The sequence below is a fragment of the Halichoerus grypus genome, chromosome 2 (assembly GCF_964656455.1).
Source record: "Halichoerus grypus chromosome 2, mHalGry1.hap1.1, whole genome shotgun sequence".
NCBI lineage: Eukaryota > Metazoa > Chordata > Mammalia > Carnivora > Phocidae > Halichoerus > Halichoerus grypus.
In genome coordinates, this window is record NC_135713.1 from 30,391,733 (window position 1) to 30,414,955 (window position 23,223).

Genomic DNA, 23,223 nt, shown 5'->3' on the forward strand with positions numbered 1-23,223 from the left:
TATGGATGTAGGACTGGCCTACATTTGTTTTCTGGAGTGTATACCCCAGAGTGGAATTGGTGAGGACATAGAGAATGTGAATGTGCAACTTTAGACGCAAAGCCAGATAGTTTTCCAAAGGGGCTGTACCGGTCGTACCCCGGCCCTTGAACTCATACAGCCTCTCCACGCTGGTATGGTGGCCCTTTTCATTCTGTCGGTTTCCTGGGTCTACCGTGGTATCTGTGATGGTTTCGATCTACACATCCCTAAAGCTGAATATCTCTTCCTGTGTTTTGACCACATGTTTTCTCTCTTATGAAATGCAGAATCTTTACACATGTTCCCTTTTTCTAGAATGGTCATCTTTCACCTTCTACATTCTTAATTCCTACACATCTTTTAGATTTCAGCTTAATCGCCACTCAGTCAGCCAGATAATGACAGAGGGCCTCCTTCTCTAGCAGGCACTGGGGACGCGGCAGTGAGCAAAACTGGGTAACTGCCCCGTATGAGCTTGTATGTGAGAGTGTGTTGGGGGAGGGGAGGAGAGTGGGGAGTGGACACATACAGTATTTCAAGTACTGATATGTGCTATGGAGAAGGTCAATTCAGGTAATGTGGTAGAGAATGCCAGATGCCGCTTCAGTTAGGATGAGGCAGTTGTAGACTGAGACAGAAGCAGAAAACATCTAGGGGAAGAGCATTTGAAGCAAAAAGAATAGGATTTGAAAAGGTCATCAGATAGGAACAAGCTCTTGTTTCATAGTGCCCATCCTGTGAGAGATGGGTTGTTTCATAGTGCCCATCCTGTGAGAGAAAGGAGATTGGAGAGTCCTGGTCGGTCGTGCAGTAACTGGAACGAATGGGATGGTCTTAACTGGTTGTCTTAGCAGGTGTTCATCAGGACAGATGAGTGATGTGTCTTACGCTACAGGAAAAGATCGCTCAGGCTGGGCTGTCAGGGGCGAGGGTGGAGACAGGGAGATGGTTGGGAGGCTGTTGCAGTCATCAGGCAGAGACTTCGCACCAGATGGCGTGATGAAGTTGGTGGGAAGTGGTCATATTCTTAATTCACTTTGGGATAGAGTTGGTAGGATGGACTTAGGGAAGGCATGTGCGTTATAAGGGGAAGAGGAATTTAGGATGATTCCTAGGGTTTTGGCCTAAACAATTGAGCTAATATTGGAACTATTTCCGGAGTGGGGAGGATATTGGGGAGGAGCAGCTCTGAGTGGGGGCATAGAGTTCTGTTTTAGCCATGTCAAGTTTGAGATGTCCTTTAGATATCTCAATGGAGATGCTGAGGAGACAGTTGCATATAGAGTTTGGAGAGCGTGGAAGAAGTCTGGGAAAGAGCATTAGAATTCTGAGTCATCAGCTTGTGGATAGTGAGATAAAGATGAAGGCTCAGGATAGGGACTTCTAGAACTCCATCTTTTAGGTCAAAAAGGCCTTTTATAACTTCAGTGTGGTCACCCAACTTTCAATGTCACATTTAGTTCTGTGGTTATTGATTCATGTTTGCTCCCTTGTTGTTGCACTCTGAAGGCAGGTCCATGACTGGTTTCGTTTTCTCTCCCAAGTGACAATTTCTCTTTTTATCAGTGTGTTTGGAACATCTGTATTTGACATAATTATTAATATGGCTGGACTCAAGCCTACCATTTTATTATTTATTTTCCATTTGTTTCCTCCGTTTTTTATTCCTCTGATCTTCCCATACTGCCCCCTTTGGGATTATTTGAATATTTTTTTTAGTATTGCACTTCAATTTATCTACTGACTTTTGCCTACACCTCTTTGTATTCCTGTTTTTTTCCTCTGGAGATTACAATATATTACTAATCTTTCACAGTTTTCTTAGAGTTAATATTTTCCACTTTAAGTAAAATGCAGAAGTTTTATAACCCATATGTCTTCCCTTTACCCTCCAACTGCCTGCACAGCGATACTTCACATTCTGGTCTTCTCCAATTTGCCTGCTGATATCTACCTTTCAGAGTTCGCAAGTAGAATATTTGAGAACGCTCCATGCACTGTATTGACTGGATTCAGGGAGACAGACAGAATGGGAGGTGCTTACTTTGTCTTTTCAAGACCTGAACCTCATCCAGTCCATTTTTCATTTTAGATATTATATTTTTTGGTTCCAAATTTTCATTTGATTTAAAAAAAATAGTGTCTGTTTTTCTGCTGAGAAGTGTTTCTCTTCTATTCATTTCAAATGTGTTTACTGTTATGATTTGGATCTCTCTTAAAGTCATATGCGTCATCTTGATTGATTGTCTGTTGATTGTCTTTTCCCTTGGAAATTGGTGACATGTTCTGGGTTTTTGTATGTAGAATAATTTGGGGTTGTACCTTTGACATTGTTGATGTTATTTTGTTTAGACTCTGGGTTCTGTTATACTCTCCCCATGAGCCACTTCTCCAAGTTTTGATTCCCCTTCACAATCTGCCTTCTTTTGTTGAATTTTTAAGAATCCTTGGTAGTTTCTTCTTATGTTTTGTTCAGAATTTCTCATATAATTCGGTGAGAGAGAAAACTTTAGTCGGCTTACTCCATCTTGGCTATAAGTCTCATTTCGTTTGCCATTTTTTCAAAAATAAACAAGAAAAAAATACCACTGAATAAATAAATGAAGACATGAACTGCTGTTTGCCAAAGTCTTTTTGGATTTATGCTTGAATTTCTTTTTACTTTGTTTCCCTCTTTTTTTTTTTTTTGACAGTGCACCCAATGGCTCCCTTTAGTGTACTGTTTACAGATGTAAGCACCACAAATGCCACCATGACCTGGAAGGTTCACTCCACTGGTAATTATTATACACTGCTGTGCCAGGTTGAACTCTATGGTGAAGGAGAAGTAACACAAGTAAGAATGCTGCTTATTTTTCTATTTTCAAAAATCTCTTTATGTCCTGAACAGAGAGACTAATGAATAAAACCTCTTTAAAATCTTATTTCTGGGAGAGGTGGGCGGGGGCAGGGATAACTGGGTGACGGGCATTAAGGAAGACACTTGATGTAATGAGCACTGGGTGTTATAGGCAACTGATGAATCACTAAATTCTACCTCTGAAACTAATAAAAAATTAATTAATTAACTAATTAATTAAAAATAATAAAATCCTATTTCTGTGGGGGTTCAAATGGTAAGGGTAATCTGTTTAAAAATTAAGGTTCATGAAATTAATCACAAACTTTAGAGTTGGGCAGAGGGCCTTAGAGATTTTCTTTTCCCAAAGAAGAAGTAGTCTTACCTCAAATCAGAATGTACCATGCTATGATTTGACTTTGCTATGAAGTATGCTCATCACTACACCTGTCTTCTCTGTTCCTTCTTCTGCTTCTTTCTTCTTGGTTCCTTTTTTCTTTTCGTTTTTTCTTTTCCTTCCTTCCTCCCTCCCTCCCTCCCTTCCTTTCTTTGAAAAAGCACAACGTTTCCGTCGAGGTGGATGGTGAGCAGCTCTTCAGTGGCCTGGAGCCAGACACAGAGTACAGGGCCCAAGTACGCTGTGCTAATGCCAACCACTTCTGGAAATGGAGTGAATGGACTCATCAGAACTTCACCACAGCAGAAGCTGGTATGTTCAGCTCCCTGCTCTTTAACTCAAGGATCTAAACTGACTCATGGGAGATGGCTTGGTTTCCCTGAGAGCTTTTGATTGTATCCAAAATTAAGTGGAACATATTGCAACAGAGGCTGAATACCATCTTTTTAAAAAGAACTGAATTAAACGCTTAATGACATGTGAATGGGAAGACAAACACCTCAAACATGCATCAATCAGTGTTCTTTCTTTTATACATTTCCTCTCTCATCTTTGATTTTGCCAAAATGGTTTATAAGCTACTGGTATTGCTGGATCCCCATTGGCTCCGGGGCTATGTAAATTAGTGTAGACTTTTAAAATTAAGGACTAGGGACAAACAGTAGTGTCCATGCCAAGGAAAGCACTGATCTCATACCAAACAACTTCAGGCTATGTGTGGACATGTAATGATATTTGGAAACTTAATTTTTATTGATACGTTGTTCATTCACCAACAGCGAACCGTTGAGTCCTCTCGATCATTCCTGCAGTGGGACTTTCCTCACCACTGGCTGAAACATGAGTTTTTCTGACAAATCACTAATAACTACAGCTTACAGCTCCAACAGGCCTCCAGAGATGAGCTGGCCCAGCCCTGCTTTCATCTCCTTCCAGTTCAAAACAACAAATTATCATTGTTGCCCAGTTGACAGAGGAGGCGAGTTGCGCCCGTAGATCGGAGAGACCTGCCTGGTCTGCAGAGTGCCTGAGGGGCAGAGACACCAGTCATGACAGTTATGGTGGCTGGCCCTCACTGAGCGCCTCACATGGCTCACAGAGCTCGCTGTGTTTTTCTCTTTGACGCCTCACGGCAGGCAGGAAGCACAATGGGTAATCATCCTCGTTTTGTAGATGAGGACACGGAGGCACACAGGGGATCAGTGATTTCATTGGCCTCGCCAGTAAGTGACAGAGCTGTTGACTGTGACCCCCCACCCAGGGCCCCTGACTCCAGAGCTCCTCTCTTAACCGAACCGGATTCTGTGTGTTCTGTCTCTCCGTGATGTTATTACAGCCTTGAGATCTTGTCCATTCAAGTCCTGGCTCTTTTACTGCCAAAGGAAGGAGTCTATGTATTTACTTTATTCCACCTTCTCTTCGTGTGTGGTAGGCTGGCAGGACTCTTTCTGTTTCTCTTCATGAGGACTGGAGCTGAGGGGTGACGAGGACAGCTCATCCAAGCCTACACGTGGGTTGGTCACTGGTTGTGCTCAGCAGCTTTTTCCTCTCCGTGTCTGGTGTTCCCACCCAACCTCATGCCCCCCCTCCGCTCCCCGGGGCCTCCAGTAATTTTTTTCTAGAGGCATAGACTCCTCAAGAATCCCTGCTGTAGAAAAATTCTGTTCCTGACAGTAATGTGGTATCCTCCTCAGTTGTGTTTTATTAAAGAATTTTTACTTTAATGATACTGCTCTGCTTTTTTTTTTTCAAATTTATTCCAACATTATAACTAAAATTAAATGCAAAAGGAAAATGGCAGAAGGATAGAGTTTTTAGTAAATTGCATTTCTTTTAGTGCAAAAAATCTGAAAATAATAAATTTTGCTTTGGAAAATAACAAGAGAATGAGATGAAGCTACTGGTGGTGAATCTGTATATGTATATATATATATATAAAAATATGTATATATATATTTTACCTCTGACAACACTTTGCTGGATGCTGGAAAGGTCAATGTGTATGTGAATTAGAGCCGTACTGCAGTGTAATCATAGTGAGCAGACAGAAAGGGCACCAGTAGAAATACAGGAGAAACTGTATTGACCCAAATACAGAACACTCTTCTCACAAAGAAAGACTTACAAGCCAGCTGAAGATTTTGCATTGAGCTTAGAGTCCCGTGTCGTTTCTGAGTATTTCAGTAAGTTTTTGATTGATTATTGGCTTCTCCAGTGGATTATTTAGCAAATTGAAATCTGCTTCAATACATTTTTAGAAATATATGGTCATCTTTAAGTTGAGGAGAAAGTGTCAGCAACTAAAAAGGGACTTACTTAAATTTCAATTATTGGGCACAGTAAACTATATTTTTATAAAACAGCTAAATCTTTGTGTTATGTTCCAAAACAATTCTTCTTGCACTGAGATGTTTTGAATCAAATCACAAATCACTTGTCTTACAGTTTGCTGGTGATAAATACAGACTTGTCTAGAACAGGTAGTCAAGGAATGAGCAGGTGCCCTGAGGGCCCAACAGGCAGGCAGCTTCCCCAGGCAGGCCGGGAGCTGGCAGAGAAAGGAGCATGAGGAGGAGGGGGTGTGGCCTTCCCTGTGGAGGGGATCAAGGAGGGGTGCCCAGGCGAGGGGACTGGTGAGAGGACCAGCCACTGCGAAATCATGAACACACATCAGAGTACCACCAGCCCCTAGGGCTCCCCGTTAGTGCAGCTCCATTGCAACATTCGCAAATGAAGCAAGGAAGTAGCAATGGTCTGCTGCTCCTAGAAATTCAGCAAATGAGAAATTTACCTAACTAACCTCCTACAATTGGTCTAACTGATGAATGATTCCAAAATTTTCTGGTGGCTTCCAGAAGCTCAGGCTTGATGTTCATAAGAGCTTTCAGTTTGAGGCAACAGACCTTTTGTCAAGCACCTACTATGTGCACTTAGTGAGGAGTGAACAGTGTGGCTGGGGACAAGTGGGGAGAAGTCACAGAGAGTGTAAGAGTGAGAAGCAAGCCTCAGGTAGCACAGGTCATCCTCACTTCGTTTGACCCAACTAGAAACAGGTTGTATTGTTCTACATACGTAGTGTGACCCATGATCTTTCCTTTCGTTCATTTCAGCTCCCTCAGAGGCTCCTGACGTCTGGAGAAATGTGAAGTCAGTGCAGGGACATTCTGTTGTGACTTTATTCTGGAAGGTAATACGCACAGATTCCACAAGACGGATTTGCTTGGCACTGTCTTTCAGTGTGACACCGGATGCTGGTGCAGTCTGCGTTGGGGGGTGGGGGATCTTTTTTTTTTTTTTTTTTAAAGATTTTATTTATTTATTTGAGAGAGAGAGAATGAGAGACAGAGAGCATGAGAGGGAGGAGGGTCAGAGGGAGAAGCAGACTCCCTGCCGAGCAGGGAGCCCGATGCGGGACTCGATCCTGGGACTCCAGGATCATGACCTGAGCCGAAGGCAGTCGCTTAACCAGCTGAGCCACCCAGGCGCCCCTGGGGGGTGGGGGATCTTAACGTGAGTCCAGTAGAACGTCTTACCCAGGGGAGGAGTCCCCACCCACACCCATCTCCGTGATGCTTGGACTGCTCCTCCTTGACCTCTCAGCCCGCAGATGGCCAGCTCTGCATCTCTGAAACTTCTCTTCCGGCCTGCTCTAACTTTTGCAGGGCCCGGGGCATGAGTGTAAGTGGAGAAGCGTATACCATATTTAAAAGTTATTAATATTTAGATACTCACAATATTTACATATAGGAGTTATGAGTCAAGCTAAAAAACTTTAACGTAAATATATTTGGAAAAAAAAAGTAAAATCTATTTTGTCATTCTACCTTGCCCATTAAAGCCTTCATGGCAACCTGGAAGCCCAGGTTTGTGTTCAGAATTCTCAGAACCTCAGCTCATGTTTTCAAACCATATACAATAGTCCTGGGAGAGTTGGCCCCCAGTCATGCCCCCCCCCCTTCCCACCTGCAGGCTGGCTGTCTCTGCAGGGAGCCTGGCACTCACACGAGGGCACAGTCCGTGTGTCCAGGCTCTGGCCACACCCGGGCAAACAACTGTTCGCAGTCCATTCTCAGGCCTAGGGGCGCACACATCAGGGCCACCACCGTCTGCCCTTGAGAGGGCTGACTGGAGGAACAGGTCCTGGCAGTGGGCTTGGGATGGTGTGGGCAGGGAATTCTCTTGGACCTGGAGGATGGTCTAGAGGTGGCTGTGGGCTCCATGAATGGCTCAGAGCACAGCTGTGCAGGGACAGAAAAGATAAAGTAATTATTCATGCAAACTCCTTTCAAAGGAAAGCCCATTTTGAAATGTGATCCTTATTTGTCTCAGCCACTATCAAAATTGCAGGCCAATGGGAAGATTCTGTTCTATAATATAGTTCTAGAAAATCTAGACAGATCATCCAGCTCGAAGCTCCTCTCCATTCCTGCTCCGGCCAATGGCACCGAACTAAACCTTGACCAGTGTTCGTACCAAATCCACGTCACAGCTCATAACAGTGTGGGCACGTCCCCTGCTTCGGTCATCATAGTCTCTGGAGATCCTGGAAACAGTGAGTTTCGTTTTGATTCTCAGGGAAAGCATCGGTGATGTTATTAAGTAGGGATGGACAAACTGGAAAGGCAATAACCCGGGGAGACAAAATGTCTAGCTGCCAAACACTGTTCGTCCTTTTCTTTCGGCCTAAGCACGGCTCCAGGTGTCCCGGGACAGCCCTCCTCGGTGTGGGAAGAGTGAGTGTTCAGCCGCAGCCCAGCACAGGGCTGCTCCGAGATTCTTCAGCAAATTCGGAGAATTCTCTCACGTTTACTCAAGTAAATGCAACACCAATAAGCCGTCTCCACCAAGAGCTGGAGTCGCTCTAAGCGTGCTTTGTAGCTTATGAAATGTGGGTTGCATTTATTGTAAAATATTTTGTCAGTCTTTGCCACCCGGAAAGAGCCCATGAGCATTGCCAGAGGTGATGAAAGGAGAACCGACTGGCATCATCCTTCCAGGAGGCTTTGCAGAAGCTGCAGAATGACAGATGGTGACTGGCTAGTCCCGTAGCCTGTGAGAGACCAGACGAGGCGGAAACGACCTTACATGTAGTACGATCAGGAGCCCCCTGAGTTACCTGCTTGGGACAGCTGTGGGAAGAGGCTGGGCACACTGCCCCCCCACCCTCCCGCGCACGCACGCACGCACGCACGCACGCACGCAGGCACAGGAGCGCGCTGTATGAGCGCGCATGCGCCGGTGGAATGTCCTCGACCTCCTGCGGCCGGTGGGTCGGTCCTGCGACTGCGGTAACCGAGCTTCGCTTCCCGCGGCGAAGCGTCCCGGGCCCTGCTCGAGGGGCTGCGGCAGGCTGGGTTACTGTGGTCGTCCAGGTTAGGCTTACGTTTGGGTTACGGGGGCTAGATCGGAGGGCGGTGCTGGTTTATTTATTTTTAGAACTATCCGGTGTGTCAAGTAAAAAAGAAATCCGGATCGTGGCGCCGAAGGAAAACTAAGCAGTTACTTCACATGACCTTTGCTTGTCAAAAACTGCATTAGAAAAGAAAGTGAACTGATAATACACCATATGCTAATTAATTGAATTTAAATAAAAAATGAATTAATAATAATAAAAGAAAGTGAAAAGTTGTAATCTGTCCTCATCAGGACAAGATGAGGAGAAGTGGGCGTTTCATTCACCCTGGGGGAGCGGACTGATGAAAGAAAGACTGCCTTGCATGAGGCCCAATCCGAGCAACCCTGCTGAGCACTTGGCTGTTGGGGGTCTTCTCTATCAAGCGTACTTTCCTTCCCCATACCCTGCCCTCAGACCCCCATACCTTCCCTTGTGAGGCTCTATCCGGCCTTCCTTAAGTGGCCCACATTCTTAAATCCCCACGGTGGATAAAGGCACTGATGTGCCATGAGGCCGACTGTTAAACCAACTCATGCTAGAGTGTGAATGACTGAAGAAAAAGATTTCCTGTCTCCTTCCCTCTTCTGTCTCTACTTCTCAAAACATAATTTGCAATTTTCAAAAAGCAGCTTGATAAGAGTTATGATTCTGAGTGTGGGATGAAATTTCAGCCAGTGTGAATGAGTAAGGTGAAAAAATGTCAGCGTTGATGTGAAAGAGATTTATTTCTCGAAGGGAAGAAGACAAGGAAGACTTGTCAGTGGTATATACAGAGGCCTTCACAGGGAACCCTTTGTCTTATACCTGGAGCTACACGTTCCTTTGGGTATCCCCTAGTTATTATCTAGAACAATTAATAACACTGTGCTTTCACACCAATGTCCAGCTGTAATTAGGAGTGCCAAAGGAAATACAGGAGGCCCAGTTAAATTTAAATTGCAGATGAATAATGAGTAAATGTTTAGTTAAGTCTATGCCATGCAGTATTTGCTTCTCCTCGATTGCTTTTCTGAGCAGCTGCCTGCAGGCCCCCTCCTTGTTCTGGCTCTGCTCTCACGCGAGGGACCAGCTGGGACCACTGCCCTATGAACAGTGGCTGGCTGTGAGGGCAGCCTCGGGAAGTAGGAGAAATTCTCGTCCCCCAAGGTATAGGGTGACTCTGCCTGAAATCAGTAGAACTGGGAGTCCGCTGAGATCGTATCACTTGTTTCCGGCTGGAAACTACCCTGGCATATGAAATAGGTCGAGGTGGGTAGCCTGGGTCATGAGGACTGGGCACATCCCTACATAATCCAACTTAGGACATAGCCGAACTTCCTTTCTTTTGTCGTTCTCACTCAATTTCTACTCCTAACATCAAAGAAGTAGTGGTCCATGCAGGAGCAGCCGGCGTTATGTGGGGGAATTTAGACACAATTATTCATTTGTTCAACAGAGATTTTTGGAAAGTACCAAGTACCAGACATGGGGCAGCAACTTGTTGGGCAAAGGGAAAGACAGTAAATATTTTAGGCTTCACAGATCACACGGCCTCTGTTCTATATCCTATATGCTTTGTTTTTTTGCACCTCTTTTTTTTTTTTTAAAGATTTTTCTTTTTTTTTTTTTTTTTTAAAGATTTTATTTATTTGACAGAGAGAGACACAGCGAGAGAGGGAACACAAGCAGAGGGAGTGGGAGAGGGAGAAGCAGGCTTCCCGCCGAGCAGGGAGCCCGATGTGGGGCTCGATCCCAGGACCCCGGGATCATGACCTGAGCCGAAGGCAGATGCTTAACAACTGAGCCACCCAGTGCCCCTGTTTTTTTGCACCTCTTTAAAAATCTTAAAACCCTGCTTAGCTCAAGGGTCATAAAGCAAGCTTTGGAGGCTGGATTTGTGCTGCGGGAAGTAGTTTGCTGACCCTTGTTTTAGGGCCTGAAGTCTGGTTGGGTCTCAGAAGATTAGCACAAGAGGCATCCAAAGGGCAGAAGTGAATATTTGCTGGGAAGTGAGAGGCAGGAAAACACCCATGAAAACGTTACCCCGCCCCCAAGCTTCTGTAGCCATGGAAGGGATAGGGCTCTTAACTGTTGGAGACAGTGCATGCTCAACTTGATTTTCTTCTTTAAACACTTTTTTTTAAAAACGTACAATTAATTTTATCTGAAGCATGGCTCTATTTGTAATGTATAGAAGAAGTTGAAGAAGAAAGAGTTAAAGGCACGGAGGATGGATTCTCTCTGTCGTGGAAACCCCAACCCGGAAACGTCACAGGCTACATTGTGGAGTGGTGTGACCATCCCCGGGGCCCACTCTGTGATCTCCAGTGGAAGAGCGTAGGCCCCACTACCACAAGCACAGTTGTTAGCTCAGGTAAGAAGAACCCTGCACATTACCATCGTGTTCCGTCCACCTCGCAGCAAGTCAGCTAGGACCTCTGGACCATCTCACAGCTAGTTTGTGCTAAATAATAATTTTGAAATGACAAATCCAGCATGGGTGCTAGGAGTTCATTTTACAGTGATGTGGCCTAAGATTTGGCCTTCAATCTACTTTTACAGAGATTATCTGGACCTAAGCCTGTGATAGGTTTTCATGATTTTTATGAACTTATACCTCGAAATCAGTGGTCTCAAATGAATGGCAAAGGGGCATTATAACCCCAACTGTTAGGGCAAAGAAATGTAGGGATTTGGGAGACATTTAGGACATAAAGTTGTAGCAGTCAGTCAACTCCTTCACTTTCAGTGGAAAATGTAGAACCTGACCTCTTACCTCACACATTGGAGTTGTAATTTCAAGATTGCTAGTTTAGCAAAGTCAAAGAAGCCTAGGTTTATGGCTTGAGTAGAGGGGGGTCAGCAGCGCCATCTGCTGGGCCCAGGATAAAGATGTGGGACTTAGCGTCCAGAGGGCGCCGGAGGCCAGGGAGGGCGTTCACTTGCTGTTGGGGAGTGAGGAAGTGAGGCGGCCCTTGGCTTGAGCAGTGGGCTGCGTGGCGGGGGCTGAAGGTGGATTGCAGAGGTGCAGGTGTGGGTGGGGGGGGGTGGAGTGAGGAAGTGCCAGCAAAGCCTTCCAGATGCTCAGCTTTCGTGGGGGCAAGAGAAGACAAGTTGCTGGGGGGGGGGGGGCGGCGCTTGGAGTCACAAGAAACTTTAAAATGGTTTTCTGTGTCTGGTTGAATTCTGCCCCGGGTTTCCTGCACGTGGGCATCTGAGAGCTCATGCTGGCGAGCATGGTGTAGAGGACAGTCCCTGCAGGATTCGCTGGGGACAGTGGAGGACTCCAAGGCCAACGGAAGCAGGGAAGATGGTGGAGATAAAGTGCAGAAACCCTAAGGAGGAAATTATTTAGGAGACACCAATTCATTTCTTATTCTGTTCCTTTTCAGAAATAAAGAGAATGTCACACTGTGTTACTGAAAATCTGTTGACCTTTCTTCCCTAGATGCTTTCAGACCAGGGGTCCAATACAACTTCAGAATTTATGGAATTTCTACAGAAAGGGTTCCTTATTTATTAGAGAAAAAAACAGGATACTCCCAGGAACTGGGTAAGTTTACAGCATGTAATGTGTCCGTGGGCAGACTTGTTCAGAACGATCCAGAGATCCTAGCTGTAGATTTAGGTATATTTCAACACCTTTCCTAATTTTCAGTGTCCCATTTATTCTGGTAATTAGGTCTTAAAAAATATTTTTAATCATAAACTATAAACCATTTTCATTAAAGACAATTTATAAAATTTATGCAAAAGAAGAAAACAAACTTATTGCTAATTTTACCACCCAAAGGCAAATATCCAGAGTTAATATTTAATGTATATCCAGGTATTCCTTTCTCTGTACAGATATACATTTTTAAATAAAAGTGGGATCTTACTCTATGCAGTTTTTGACTCATGTCACTAAATATTATTTAACTACGTCATTGCAAAGTGTTTGTTTGCATGTGTCACATCACCTGTTGGTGGACACTTAGCATGATTATGGTGTTTTTCAACTATAAACTATAAAATTCATCTTCAGGTGTCTTTTCATCTGCAATGCTCAGTCTCCTTTATCCTTAGCCCAATCTCTTATGCTGTCTGAGTCCCCATCATTTTAGTGAAATCTTCATCCATATCCACAATAATGGTTTTTAAATGAAGTCTTAGAATACTTGAGTCAAAAGGCTTTAGTTTCTCATTTCTTTTACAATGTTTAAGAATTTTGACCCATATTGTGAAATCACCGCCCCCCCCCCCCAGAAATTTCACTGTGATTCCACCAGCAACAGAAGGCAATTTGATCCCACTGAAATCTGGGCACCTGGGACCTCCCCTGCCTTGCGGTGATCAGGTCACGTCTCCCACAGCTCCATCTGTGGGGGCCATCTGAGGCCCACCGGAGGTGTGTTGCTGGTGTGCATGTCTGTGCGCACAGACCGGGTACACACACGCGTGTGTGGGAAACAGGCTCAGGAAGCCTTCAGAATAAACACCCTCGGAGTATTGCAGTGACACTTGGATGGCTTGGCATTGTCACCACCCAGGAACTAGAGTTCCTCGAATACCCCCTTCGGTCTGTTCTCTGGCAGGGTCTTCTGTCAAACACTATTTGGAATTCAAGAGCATGGGGAAGTCTAAGAAACCCTTTATTCGCTTTTCCTCTGGGTGACCTCGTGCAAGCTGTTGAGTGTCTCTGGCTCTCCCTTTCTTCACTTGTGAAAGGCCAGACTTGGACAGGAAGATGGCTCAACTCCTTTCCAGCCCTCACAAACCATGTCAAGGCATGAATCCCCCAGAGAAAAAGAGAAAACCCCTGAACTTGGCATAAGTGCCTCCAGGCTCCAGACTTGGCTGTAGCTCTACTTTTAGTTTACATGAGTGCTCGCAGCTACTTCCAGGTGACGACTCTCCTTACCCCGACTTCCTTTCCTAGCTCCGTCAGACAACCCTCAAGTGGTCATGAGTAACCTGACGTCCCGCTCCTTCACTCTGAGTTGGAAGGATTATTCCATTGAATCCCAACCCAGTTTTATACAAGGGTACCACGTCTACCTGAAATCCAAGGCGGGGCAGTGCCACTCAGGATCTGAAAAGGCAGTTCTTTCAGGTGACGGTTTTGTTTGTTTACTCTTTCAAGACCTCACTATGCAAGACCATTATTAGAAAGGTGGCCAGGGGGGCGCCTGGGTGGCTCAGTCGCTTAAGCGTCTGCCTTTGGCTCAGGTCATGATCCCAGGGTCCTCGGGCTCCCTGCTCAGGTCAGCCTGCTTCTCCCTCTCCCTCTGCTGCTTCCCCTGCTTGTGCTCTGTCGAATAAATAAAAATCTTCAATAAAAAAACAAAACAAAACAAAGAAAGGTGGCCGTGTGTGACCATGGCCAGGCTGAATTCTGTTCTTGCATGCTTTTATGGTCCAGCGTGCTCTTCAACAAATCAGTGGGCAAGGTGGCGGGGGGCAGTATTGTAACTTACTTAAAACAAAGTGCTTGGTATTTTTGGAAGCATTTGAGTACCATCAGCTCCTTAACCTGCCAATTATGAAACTTTCTTGCTAACTCCTTTTTCTTTTTTTCTTTTGACCTTGTTAAAGGTTATTACAATGTATTTTTAAGTCTCTCTCAAGCTCTTACTGTGTCTCGCAGATTCGTGGGCTCTTTCTGGATCACCAGCATCCCTTGTTTCGTGGTTGCTCTGCTTTGCTTGCCATCTCCTAAAAATTTTACCAGTGACCCAGAGTGATGGAATCATGATTCAATTTTTGATTGGTTTAAGATGTTGACAGCGCTGAGTCAATATTATTAGTGCCCAACCCTGTCACAAGATCTCTCTCTCACTCTTTAATAATTATTTTTCCTGAAAATAATTTTTTTTTGAATAACAGATGATGCAGTATGTTGCAAATACAAAATTGACAACCCGAAACAAAAGACATTTGTCGTGGAAAACCTACAGCCGGAATCCTTCTATGAGTTTTTGGTCACCCCGTACAGCAGTGTTGGCGAGGGCCCCCATGGCACTTTCACAAAGGTCACAACTCCGGATGAATACTGTGAGTTTTGAATCAAAACTCTTCCCCTAGATGTTGCTGGGAAACTAACAGATTACACACACACTACCCTGGGCTTTGTCGAGATCAGGAGTTTTTAAACCTTTCTTCTCCTTCTGTCTCTCACTCTCTAGATGAGATTGTTTCAGAAAAAAATGTTATACAGAATCCCACTACATTAACCAGAAAACAGTGGGGCCAATCTGACTGACTTACGACCTGGAACCTTCCTCTGGCCTGTCTCAGTGGCCCTGAGGCATGCCCTGGAACTCAGTCCCAAAATGGTTTGAAAATCCCAGAAGGCATGGTTTCGTGTCCACTTCGGAAGAGCCCCAGACCCTCCATCTGGAGGAGGGCGGGTGTTTTCTGCAGCCGACCTTCTGGCTGGTTTCCCTCGGTGGCGAGCCAACTGCTTCCTGACTTGGCCTTTCTGGGGGCAGTTGAGAGAGGTGTGGTAGGGTCGGCTGGGGATCGGGCAGGGGCAAGAGGTGTTCCTTCACCAGCCTGGTGTTTGCCGACTGGGGGGGAAATGTGAGATAAAGAGATCCATTTTTCAAACTGCATTTGGCTTGGAAGAAGGAGAAAGGAGAAGGCAGGGAGGACAGCACTGACGGTAAAGGCAGACCTCCAGCCGACAGGAAGGTGGTGGGGGAAGCAGACAGTGACGGAGGAAGAAGGGGAGAAGCGGGTATCACACAGCAGATGGTGGAAGACAGTCCTCCCTGAGAAACAGACCGGCTGAAGAGTCTGCTGCAGGTCCCAGCGGGCCTCGGGCCCAGGGCGGGCTCCCTCCGGCGGCGGTGGGGCCGCGGGCAACGGGATGGCGGCGGAGGGTAGAGCTGCTGGCCCGGCACGCTGGCCACGGCCCTGCCGGCAGCCTGGGGCCCTCGGTGCTGCTCGCTCCTCAGGTTTCCCAGGCCAAGGTCAGAACTCTCGGAGTCAGATTAAGATTTCAGTCATCGATTTCCGTTATTTGAGCACTCTTGCTGTTTGGGGGTAGATTTTAAAACTTTAAATTGATTTCCAGCTGTTTTTACTCCAGCTTTGGTATTCATTTAGCTGGTAGAAGAGAGAGAGAGAGAGAGAGAGAGTATGTGTGTGTGTGTGTACACATATATAATACAAAGAATTATCTTTACCCCAAGTATATTTTCTAGCTTTCATTTATCCCCCTTATTCATGCTAAACCTCCCTTAGCATTGGCTGTGCCCCTCTATGGGTTATATTGGTTACTATTAAAGAGGAGAATCCACTGCTACGTAATCGCAGCCATGACACAACGCCCCGCAGTTGCAGTAACAACGTGGGCGGACCTCACAGATGCCACGCACCGTGACAGTGACAGAGCCAGGCCTGACGGCTGCTCGGGCTTCCACTACAGAGAGAGGCAGACGCCATTCTTGTTGTGAGCGCTAAGACAAGGCAGTGGTGACCTTGGGAGGGGACCATGATTGGATGGGGACCCCGGGCGGGCTCTCTGGGGAGCTGAGGATGGTCGTCGTCGTGACCGGGGTGCTGGTCACGTGGCCGTGTTCGGTTTGTGAGATTCACCGAGCTTACTGTATGAGCACTTTTCTGAACGCAAGTATTGCATTTCAATAAAAAGCTTATTAGGGGCGCCTGGGTGGCTCAGTCAGTTAAGCGGCTGCCTTCGGCTCAGGTCATGATCCCAATGTCCTGGGATCGAGCCCCGCATCGGGCTCCCTGCTCCGCGGGAAGCCTGCTTCTCCCTCTGCCACTCCCCCTGCTTGTGTTCCCTCTCTCGCTGTGTCTCTCTCTGTCAAATAAATAAAATCTTAAAAAAAAAAAAAAAAAGCTTATTAGCAAAACCAGCCTGAAACTTGGAAACTATCATGGTTAGGTCCCCAGGCTTGTTCTCAAATAAGTTGTAAGTGCATAACTTAACCAAATCTTCAAAGCAATTGTAGCAGTCAAAAGTAGGGATCTGGGAGCCAGGTATTGTCTAGTCGGGTCAGGGGGAGAGCTTCTTTCCCCTCCCCCGGCCAGGTGAACTGTGAGCCGCGTGTTGAGGTGCCTGCCGTGGCGCCCCGTTCCCGTCCTGCGTGTCCTTGCCTCCAGACCCTGTGCTGCCTCCGAGCTCTGCGCTGGGCATCTACCCAGGCCTGCCCTCCCGCGCGAAAGGCCAACATTATCCACCACATCCCCATCCCCAAATCAAACCTCACTCCTGTGCAAGGGCACTTAAAGCAGCTACTAGGATTACAACTACTGCCAGCCCATTGTCCAGATACAGTCATGTGGCTGAGCCCCAGTCAAGGGACAAAGTACACTCCACCCACCATGAAGCTTTGGCAAAGGTGGGGAGTATAATTCTAATACAAGGAGGGAGTGAAGAATTGGAAGTAGTGATCCAGTTTGTCAGAAGAGGGAACGAGGGGCGCCTGGGTGGCTCAGTCGGTTAAGTGTCTGCCTTGGGCTCAGGCCATGGTCCCGGGGTCCTGGGATCGAGCCCCGCATCGGGCTCCCTGCTCAGCGGGAAGCCTGCTTCTCCCTCTCCCTCTTACCCTCCCCCCACTTGTGCTCTTGCTCTCTTGCTCTCTCCCTCTGACCCTCCCTCCTGCTCGTGCTCTTGCTTGCTCTCTCTCAAATGAATAAGTAAAAAAATCTTAAAAAAAAAAAAAGAGGGAACGAATCCAAGTCATAAGGTGTTGACAGCAGATGGTCCCTGTGTTGGTTGGTTGGTAGAACCCCCACCCCCACCCCATCAGCCAGAATTCAGATTGAATCTTGCATAAATAGACTTGAAGAATAATAACTCTGTAAAATTAATTTCAGTCTTAAACTTACTTTTGTGCCTTTGAGGAGGGAAAAGTACTCATTAAAAATACCACTTTGTTTTCTTCTCCAGCCCCTATACTGATACGTATCATACTCCCTATGGTTTTCTGCATTTTGCTCATCATGATCATATGCTACTTGAAAAGTCAGTGGTAAGTGTGTGGGGAAGATTTTTATCCAAGAAGTCAGAGAAAAAAAAAATCTAGAAAGGAGTTTAAGAAGCTAGAAATCACATTGAATAATGAGAGAAGGTGCTGAAAAGGCAAGGGACAGAGACTTAGATGAAAATTTTTAAACAGTTTTGCTTTCCAGGTCAATATATAAGGAAAACAATAGCCATTTGAAAAAGACTGCAAAGCCTGTTCAATAACCATAGCTAATACTGGTAGTTCACCTACTGTGTGCTTGGCAGTATTCTAAGTGCTTTACATACAGCTCATTCAATCCTCACACCACCACCCTGGGCACCGTCATTATCTCCACTGAATCAGCAAGTAGATATAAGCATAGCCTGCCCAAGGTCACAGAGTTAGTAAGTGATAGAGCAAGGTTTAGAGCCCGGGAATCTGGCTCCAGAGTTCTCTTAGTCACTATATTGCAAAATTCAGTCCAATTTTCACTGTTTTCTAGGATGAAGGAGAAGTGTTATCCTGACATTCCAGATCCTTACAAGAGTAGTGTCCTGTCATTAATAAAATCCAAGGTAAATGCTGGGAAATTGTATGTATGCCATAATATCTATTAAAGACTAATCCAGGGTTGGGGCTCTAATCATACTTTTTGAGAACTCCTCAGGAAGATATAACAAAGCAACAGCCACCTTGGCTCCCATAGCCATGAAATGGGTGAATGGAGCCTTGAGAGTTCTTCCATCAGGGGAAATCCTTTGGTTTGCAACACCACCTCCAGTTAACTTGTGACTAGGATGAAACACACACAAAAAACTGAAGCCTTGAGTGCATTTCACATACTTTGTATACTCTGACATACACACACACTTCATATTCACATGTTTTTTTGTTTGTTCCAGGAGAATCCTCGCCTAACAATAATGAATATCAAAGACTGTGTTCCAGACTCTATTGAAGTTCTAAACAAGCAGGAAGGCACTAGGAAGTCACTCACAGAAACCGAATCTTCCAAGCCCACCTACCTTTACCTCCTTCCAACAGAGAAGAGCTACTCCGGCCCTGGGCCCTGCATCTGTTTTGAGAACTTTACCTATAATCAGGCAGCTTCGGACTCTGCTGCTTGTGGCCATGTCCCAGTAGCCCCTAAAGCCCCACCAAGTCAGCTGGCACTGTTGACATCACCTGAAAATTTACTAAAGGCACTAGAAAAAAACTACATGAACTCCCTGGGAGAAATTCCAGCCGGAGAAACTAGTTTAAATTATGTGTCCCAGTTGGCTTCAGCCATGTCTGGAGACAAGTTCGGTCTCCCCACAAATCCACCAGAGCCAGCACTGTGTTCAGAGTATAAAATGCAAATGGCCATACCCTTGGGTCTTGCCTCTCCTCCCTCGAGTGGGAGTAGCAGCCTCTCTTCCTTTACCCTTTTAGATGAAGGTGAACACTACCACTAATCAGTATACCCAGTTCATGCCTTTATGCTACATAGATGCAAAAAAGGAGCATCGCCGGCCCCATTCCATCACCTGATGCCTCGGCGCATAGTTCCAGTGAGTGGTCACCGTTGGCACACGAGACCACTACAATCTGGCTTGGTTTCAAAGGGCAGAAGCTACGGAACTTAACAGCCCTTCTTGGAGCAGGCTTGCCGTAGAAATGGCGGGACCGTGGGACTAGGCTTACCTTGCCGCTGTCTGTTCCAGGCTCACCTTTAGAACAGTAGACCCGGCACTTGACGTGGGGATAGACCCTGCCCACTCAGTACTGGACAGGGTGCCTATGGTCCTAGAAGTTCAGTTTTTAGCAAGGAAGTATTTCCATTAAGTTTTACCCATATGTCTTATATTAAGGGTAAAGGAACTAGATTTAAGGTTTTAGTAAAGGCCACAGAAGATTCATTACCAGACCATAAATTGTCAGTTTATTCTGGGTGTGTTTAATGAAAAAGTCACATGATGTTCGAGAGTAAAACAGATTTTAGACTTGCCTTGAAGTGAGAACGACTTGTAGTTCATTGATGCCGTAGAATGAACTCTTCTGGGCGCACAGACCTTATCTGATAGGTGAAGCATGTGAATAATCAGTAAGATCCCCACAACTGCCTTTCCATTTAGCTTACTACAGTTAAAGAGTGGGACTGCCAAGGAACTCTTGACTTAGCGTCAAGACAACAGCACTCCTACTTGGTGCACATCAGTCTTTGACCGTAATTTTTGACAACTACCTCAGAATAGAAAAAAGAAAATGTTATTATTAATTCCATTCACATTTTAGGGTTCCTCTTTTTTTCAAGAACTACTATATATAAGTGACCTGTTTTCATTTAGTACCTTTTGGTCTTCGCCATTGTCTGGGTCAAGAAAATATCCTGTCTCATTTATATTCCTATTATGCTAACAATGAATAAAAGGAAACTTCATTGTTGGACATAGTTTAGACATAATTGTAAAAAGCTATAGAGTGGGAAATTCTGTATTTGCTCAGCAGCAGCTTTGTCTCATTGAATCAATATATACAAATGCACCTGATGCATAACAGGTGTTCAGTACATGCCCGTTCCTTTCTCTTCTTTCTACCTATCAAAGCTTTATGTTTATTTATCACATTTCTTTTTTTTTATTGTTATGTTAATCCCCATACATTACATCATTAGTTTTAGATACAGTGTTCCATGATTCATTGTTTGTGCATAACACCCAGTGCTCCATGCAGAACGTGCCCTCTTTAATACCTATCACCAGGCTAACCCATCCTCCCACCCCTCTCCCCTCTAGAACCCTCAGTTTGTTTTTCAGAGTCAATCGTCTCTCATGGTTCTTCTCCCCCTCCGATTTCCCCCCCTTCATTCTTCCCCTCCTGCTACATTGTATTTATCACATTTCTAAGCAAGTATGATCAGGAGTTCCTTGTTTGCTGTGCTGGAAATGACACCATCTAGGTCTCTGGTACCAAATGCCTTGCACTGTGTCATCAACACCACACAACCAAGAGACCAAAAGATCCACATCTCCAAGTAAGGTGGCTGCCAACTGGCCTAAATATACCAACACAAACCAGGGCTTCTGTTCAGGCTTTTCAACTTTTTCCTTATGTAGAACTAAACCTTTTGCTGGAAAAACTGGTTATGTACTCCTAACATAGTACAAATGAATATCTCGATTAGTCTGATAGTTTTGAGAAGATTTTGGGGGCCAGTATTGTCATCATTTAGCCTCTTTGTTGCTTTCTCATGATATAAATGTCAATGGCTGTGAAGACTGATTTGTAAATAGTATCTTTCATATAGATTTTCTTTTAAAAATAACCCATGAAACCTTGGAAGTCATTTTTGTTGCAAAAAGCCTAATTAAAATATTTCACCACTGCATTTTGTTTTCTCTACCTCAATGAAATGAGAATCTAACAGTGAGTATAGCCAATAAATCACCTTGTGAGCTTACTAAAAATGTAAATTTCTGGGTACCGCTCCACACCTCCGTATCAGAATTTCCATGACATGAGGCCTGAAGTCTGTATATTTCATCAGCTCCCTCCCAGGTATTTGGATGCACACTCAACTTTGAGACTCACTGTCCTAAGTCAAATGATGTCTTCCTGAAATATAGCAACATACCAATAGGAAATGCTGGCCTACGTAACTTTATGCTTACAATATCACTATGACTACAGTTTTGGCTATAAACATCCCTCTCCCATGCCCATCACATCAAATACATTCATATTTAAAACCTTAATTGTCAATACTATATGCCATCTTAACAGCATTGCTTTAAGAAGTGTTCTTCAGAAACTGAAATTTGTGGGGCACCTGGGTGGCTCAGTCGTTAAGTGTCTGCCTTCGGCTCAGGTCCTGGGATCGAGCCCCGCATCAGGCTCCCTGCTCTGCAGGAAGCCTGCTTCTCCCTCTCCCACTCCCCCTGCTTGTGTTCCCTCTCTCGCTGTGTCTCTGTCAAATAAATAAAATCTTTGAAAAAAAAAAAAAAAAGAAACTTTGAAATTTGTATTCATGTCAGCAGAACCATTAGGATTAAAAATATACTCCTGGAAAATTTCAAATGATACAAAAGTATAATAGTTTAACAAACCGTTACGTATATCATCAGCTCCAACAGCTGCTAACCTTTACATGGCTGTTTCAGCCCATCTATACCCTTTTCCACTCTCCCTCCTGATATTATTTGGAAGCAAATCATATGATTTCACCTGCAAATATTTGTGTTTCTCTAAGCTCTACTTTTCCTAATATGACCATAATAAACCTTTAAAAAGAATTTTACCTAGGGGCGCCTAGGTGGCTCAGTTGGTTAAATGTCTAATTCTTGATTTTAGGTCAGGTCTCAATCTCAGCGTCATGAGTTTAAGCCCCCCATTGGGCTCCATGCTGGGCATGAAGTCTACTTTAAAAAAAAAAAGTCCCTAAAGCTAAATTAGTAATAGTTCTTTAAAAATATCAGGGTATTCTGATGGTGTGCAGGACTGGCATTAATGACCTATAAATACCGCATCAACCTGGAGAGTGGTCCTTGGCTGCATGCGGGGTACGGCGATCGCTCAGGCTGGGAGCAGGGACGTAGCCACACTGCAGAACCATGCACTTGCCAAAGGAGCTTGCTTCCATTCTAGCACCTACCTGACTCAACGCTGATTCTAGCGAAACTGATTCTCCACTAGAAGGTGTATTTATTGAGAAAATCAAGTTGAATTAGTCAAAATCTAGTATTTCTTCTAAGATCGCCGTGGAAAAACTGGCTTTCATCTTAAAGAATCTATAAAACATATTAAACATTTTGCATTAAGTAGAACTTTAGAAACCCTTGAAGAGATACAACAGAAAAAGCCTTTAGAATTAGCAGTTAAAAGATTTACAACACAGTAACTAAATACATTCCATTTAAAGTACCAAGCAAATGCAGTTGTCTTTATGCTCTAAAATAAGCCATTGAAGAAACAAACTTTTAGTATATTTTGGTTTTTTTCTGAAGTAGTTGCTATGGTCTCAATGATTGTCCCCCTCAAAATTTATATGTTGAAATCCTAACCCCCAAAGATGATGGTATTAGGAGATGGGGCCTTTGGGAGGTGATTAGGTCACGAGGCTGGAGCCCTCATGTACTTGGGATTAATGCTCTTAGGAGGGAGACCCTGCAAGTCTCCTTATTCCTTCTGCCATGTAAGGACACAATGAGGACTCTGAGACCTAGGAGAGGGCCCTCTCTCAACTGTGCTAGCACTCTGGCCTCAGACTTCTGGCCTCCAGAACTGCAGAAATAGGTTTCTGTTGTTTGTAAGCTACCCAGTCTGGGGTGTTTTATTATAGTAGCCTGAATGGACTAAGACAGTACTCTATTTTTGAGAACTTTTATATACCAAAGAGTCGGGTTTTTTCAAATGAAACAAACTTTCTGAAGTTTAGGTCCACATTTTTCAAAGATCAGCTGTCTGATGATTATTAAGTGTGCTTTTAGTTTATTTGGGGGCCAACTATGTTTTGTTGAAAAACATATAGAAGGCAACGGGAAAATGATATACAGAATTGTGCCTAAAGACAAATCTATCCAAACAAATCTATTTCTGAAAGTGAGACATATATTTTACCACATTTAGTCAACTATAACCTAGCTTTGACCTG

At 44.7% G+C, this 23,223-nt stretch overlaps 1 protein-coding gene across 5 annotated transcripts in view; it reads left to right on the forward strand.

The window, feature by feature from the left end:
• Positions 1 to 20,961, forward strand: part of OSMR (oncostatin M receptor) — a 50,989-nt gene extending 30,028 nt beyond the window's left edge. For all 5 annotated transcript variants that reach the window (XM_078066667.1, XM_036111095.2, XM_078066668.1 and 2 more), the window contains 11 exons: positions 2,715 to 2,857; positions 3,419 to 3,569; positions 6,368 to 6,444; positions 7,587 to 7,809; positions 10,826 to 11,005; positions 12,080 to 12,184; positions 13,553 to 13,726; positions 14,500 to 14,667; positions 17,534 to 17,615; positions 18,094 to 18,166; positions 18,494 to 20,961. In XM_078066667.1, coding sequence (XP_077922793.1) covers positions 2,715 to 2,857; positions 3,419 to 3,569; positions 6,368 to 6,444; positions 7,587 to 7,809; positions 10,826 to 11,005; positions 12,080 to 12,184; positions 13,553 to 13,726; positions 14,500 to 14,667; positions 17,534 to 17,615; positions 18,094 to 18,166; positions 18,494 to 19,048 — 1,931 coding nt within the window. In that variant the 3' untranslated portion in view covers positions 19,049 to 20,961. The remainder of the gene's footprint in view (positions 1 to 2,714; positions 2,858 to 3,418; positions 3,570 to 6,367; positions 6,445 to 7,586; positions 7,810 to 10,825; positions 11,006 to 12,079; positions 12,185 to 13,552; positions 13,727 to 14,499; positions 14,668 to 17,533; positions 17,616 to 18,093; positions 18,167 to 18,493) is intronic.
• Positions 20,962 to 23,223: the final 2,262 nt, after the last annotated feature.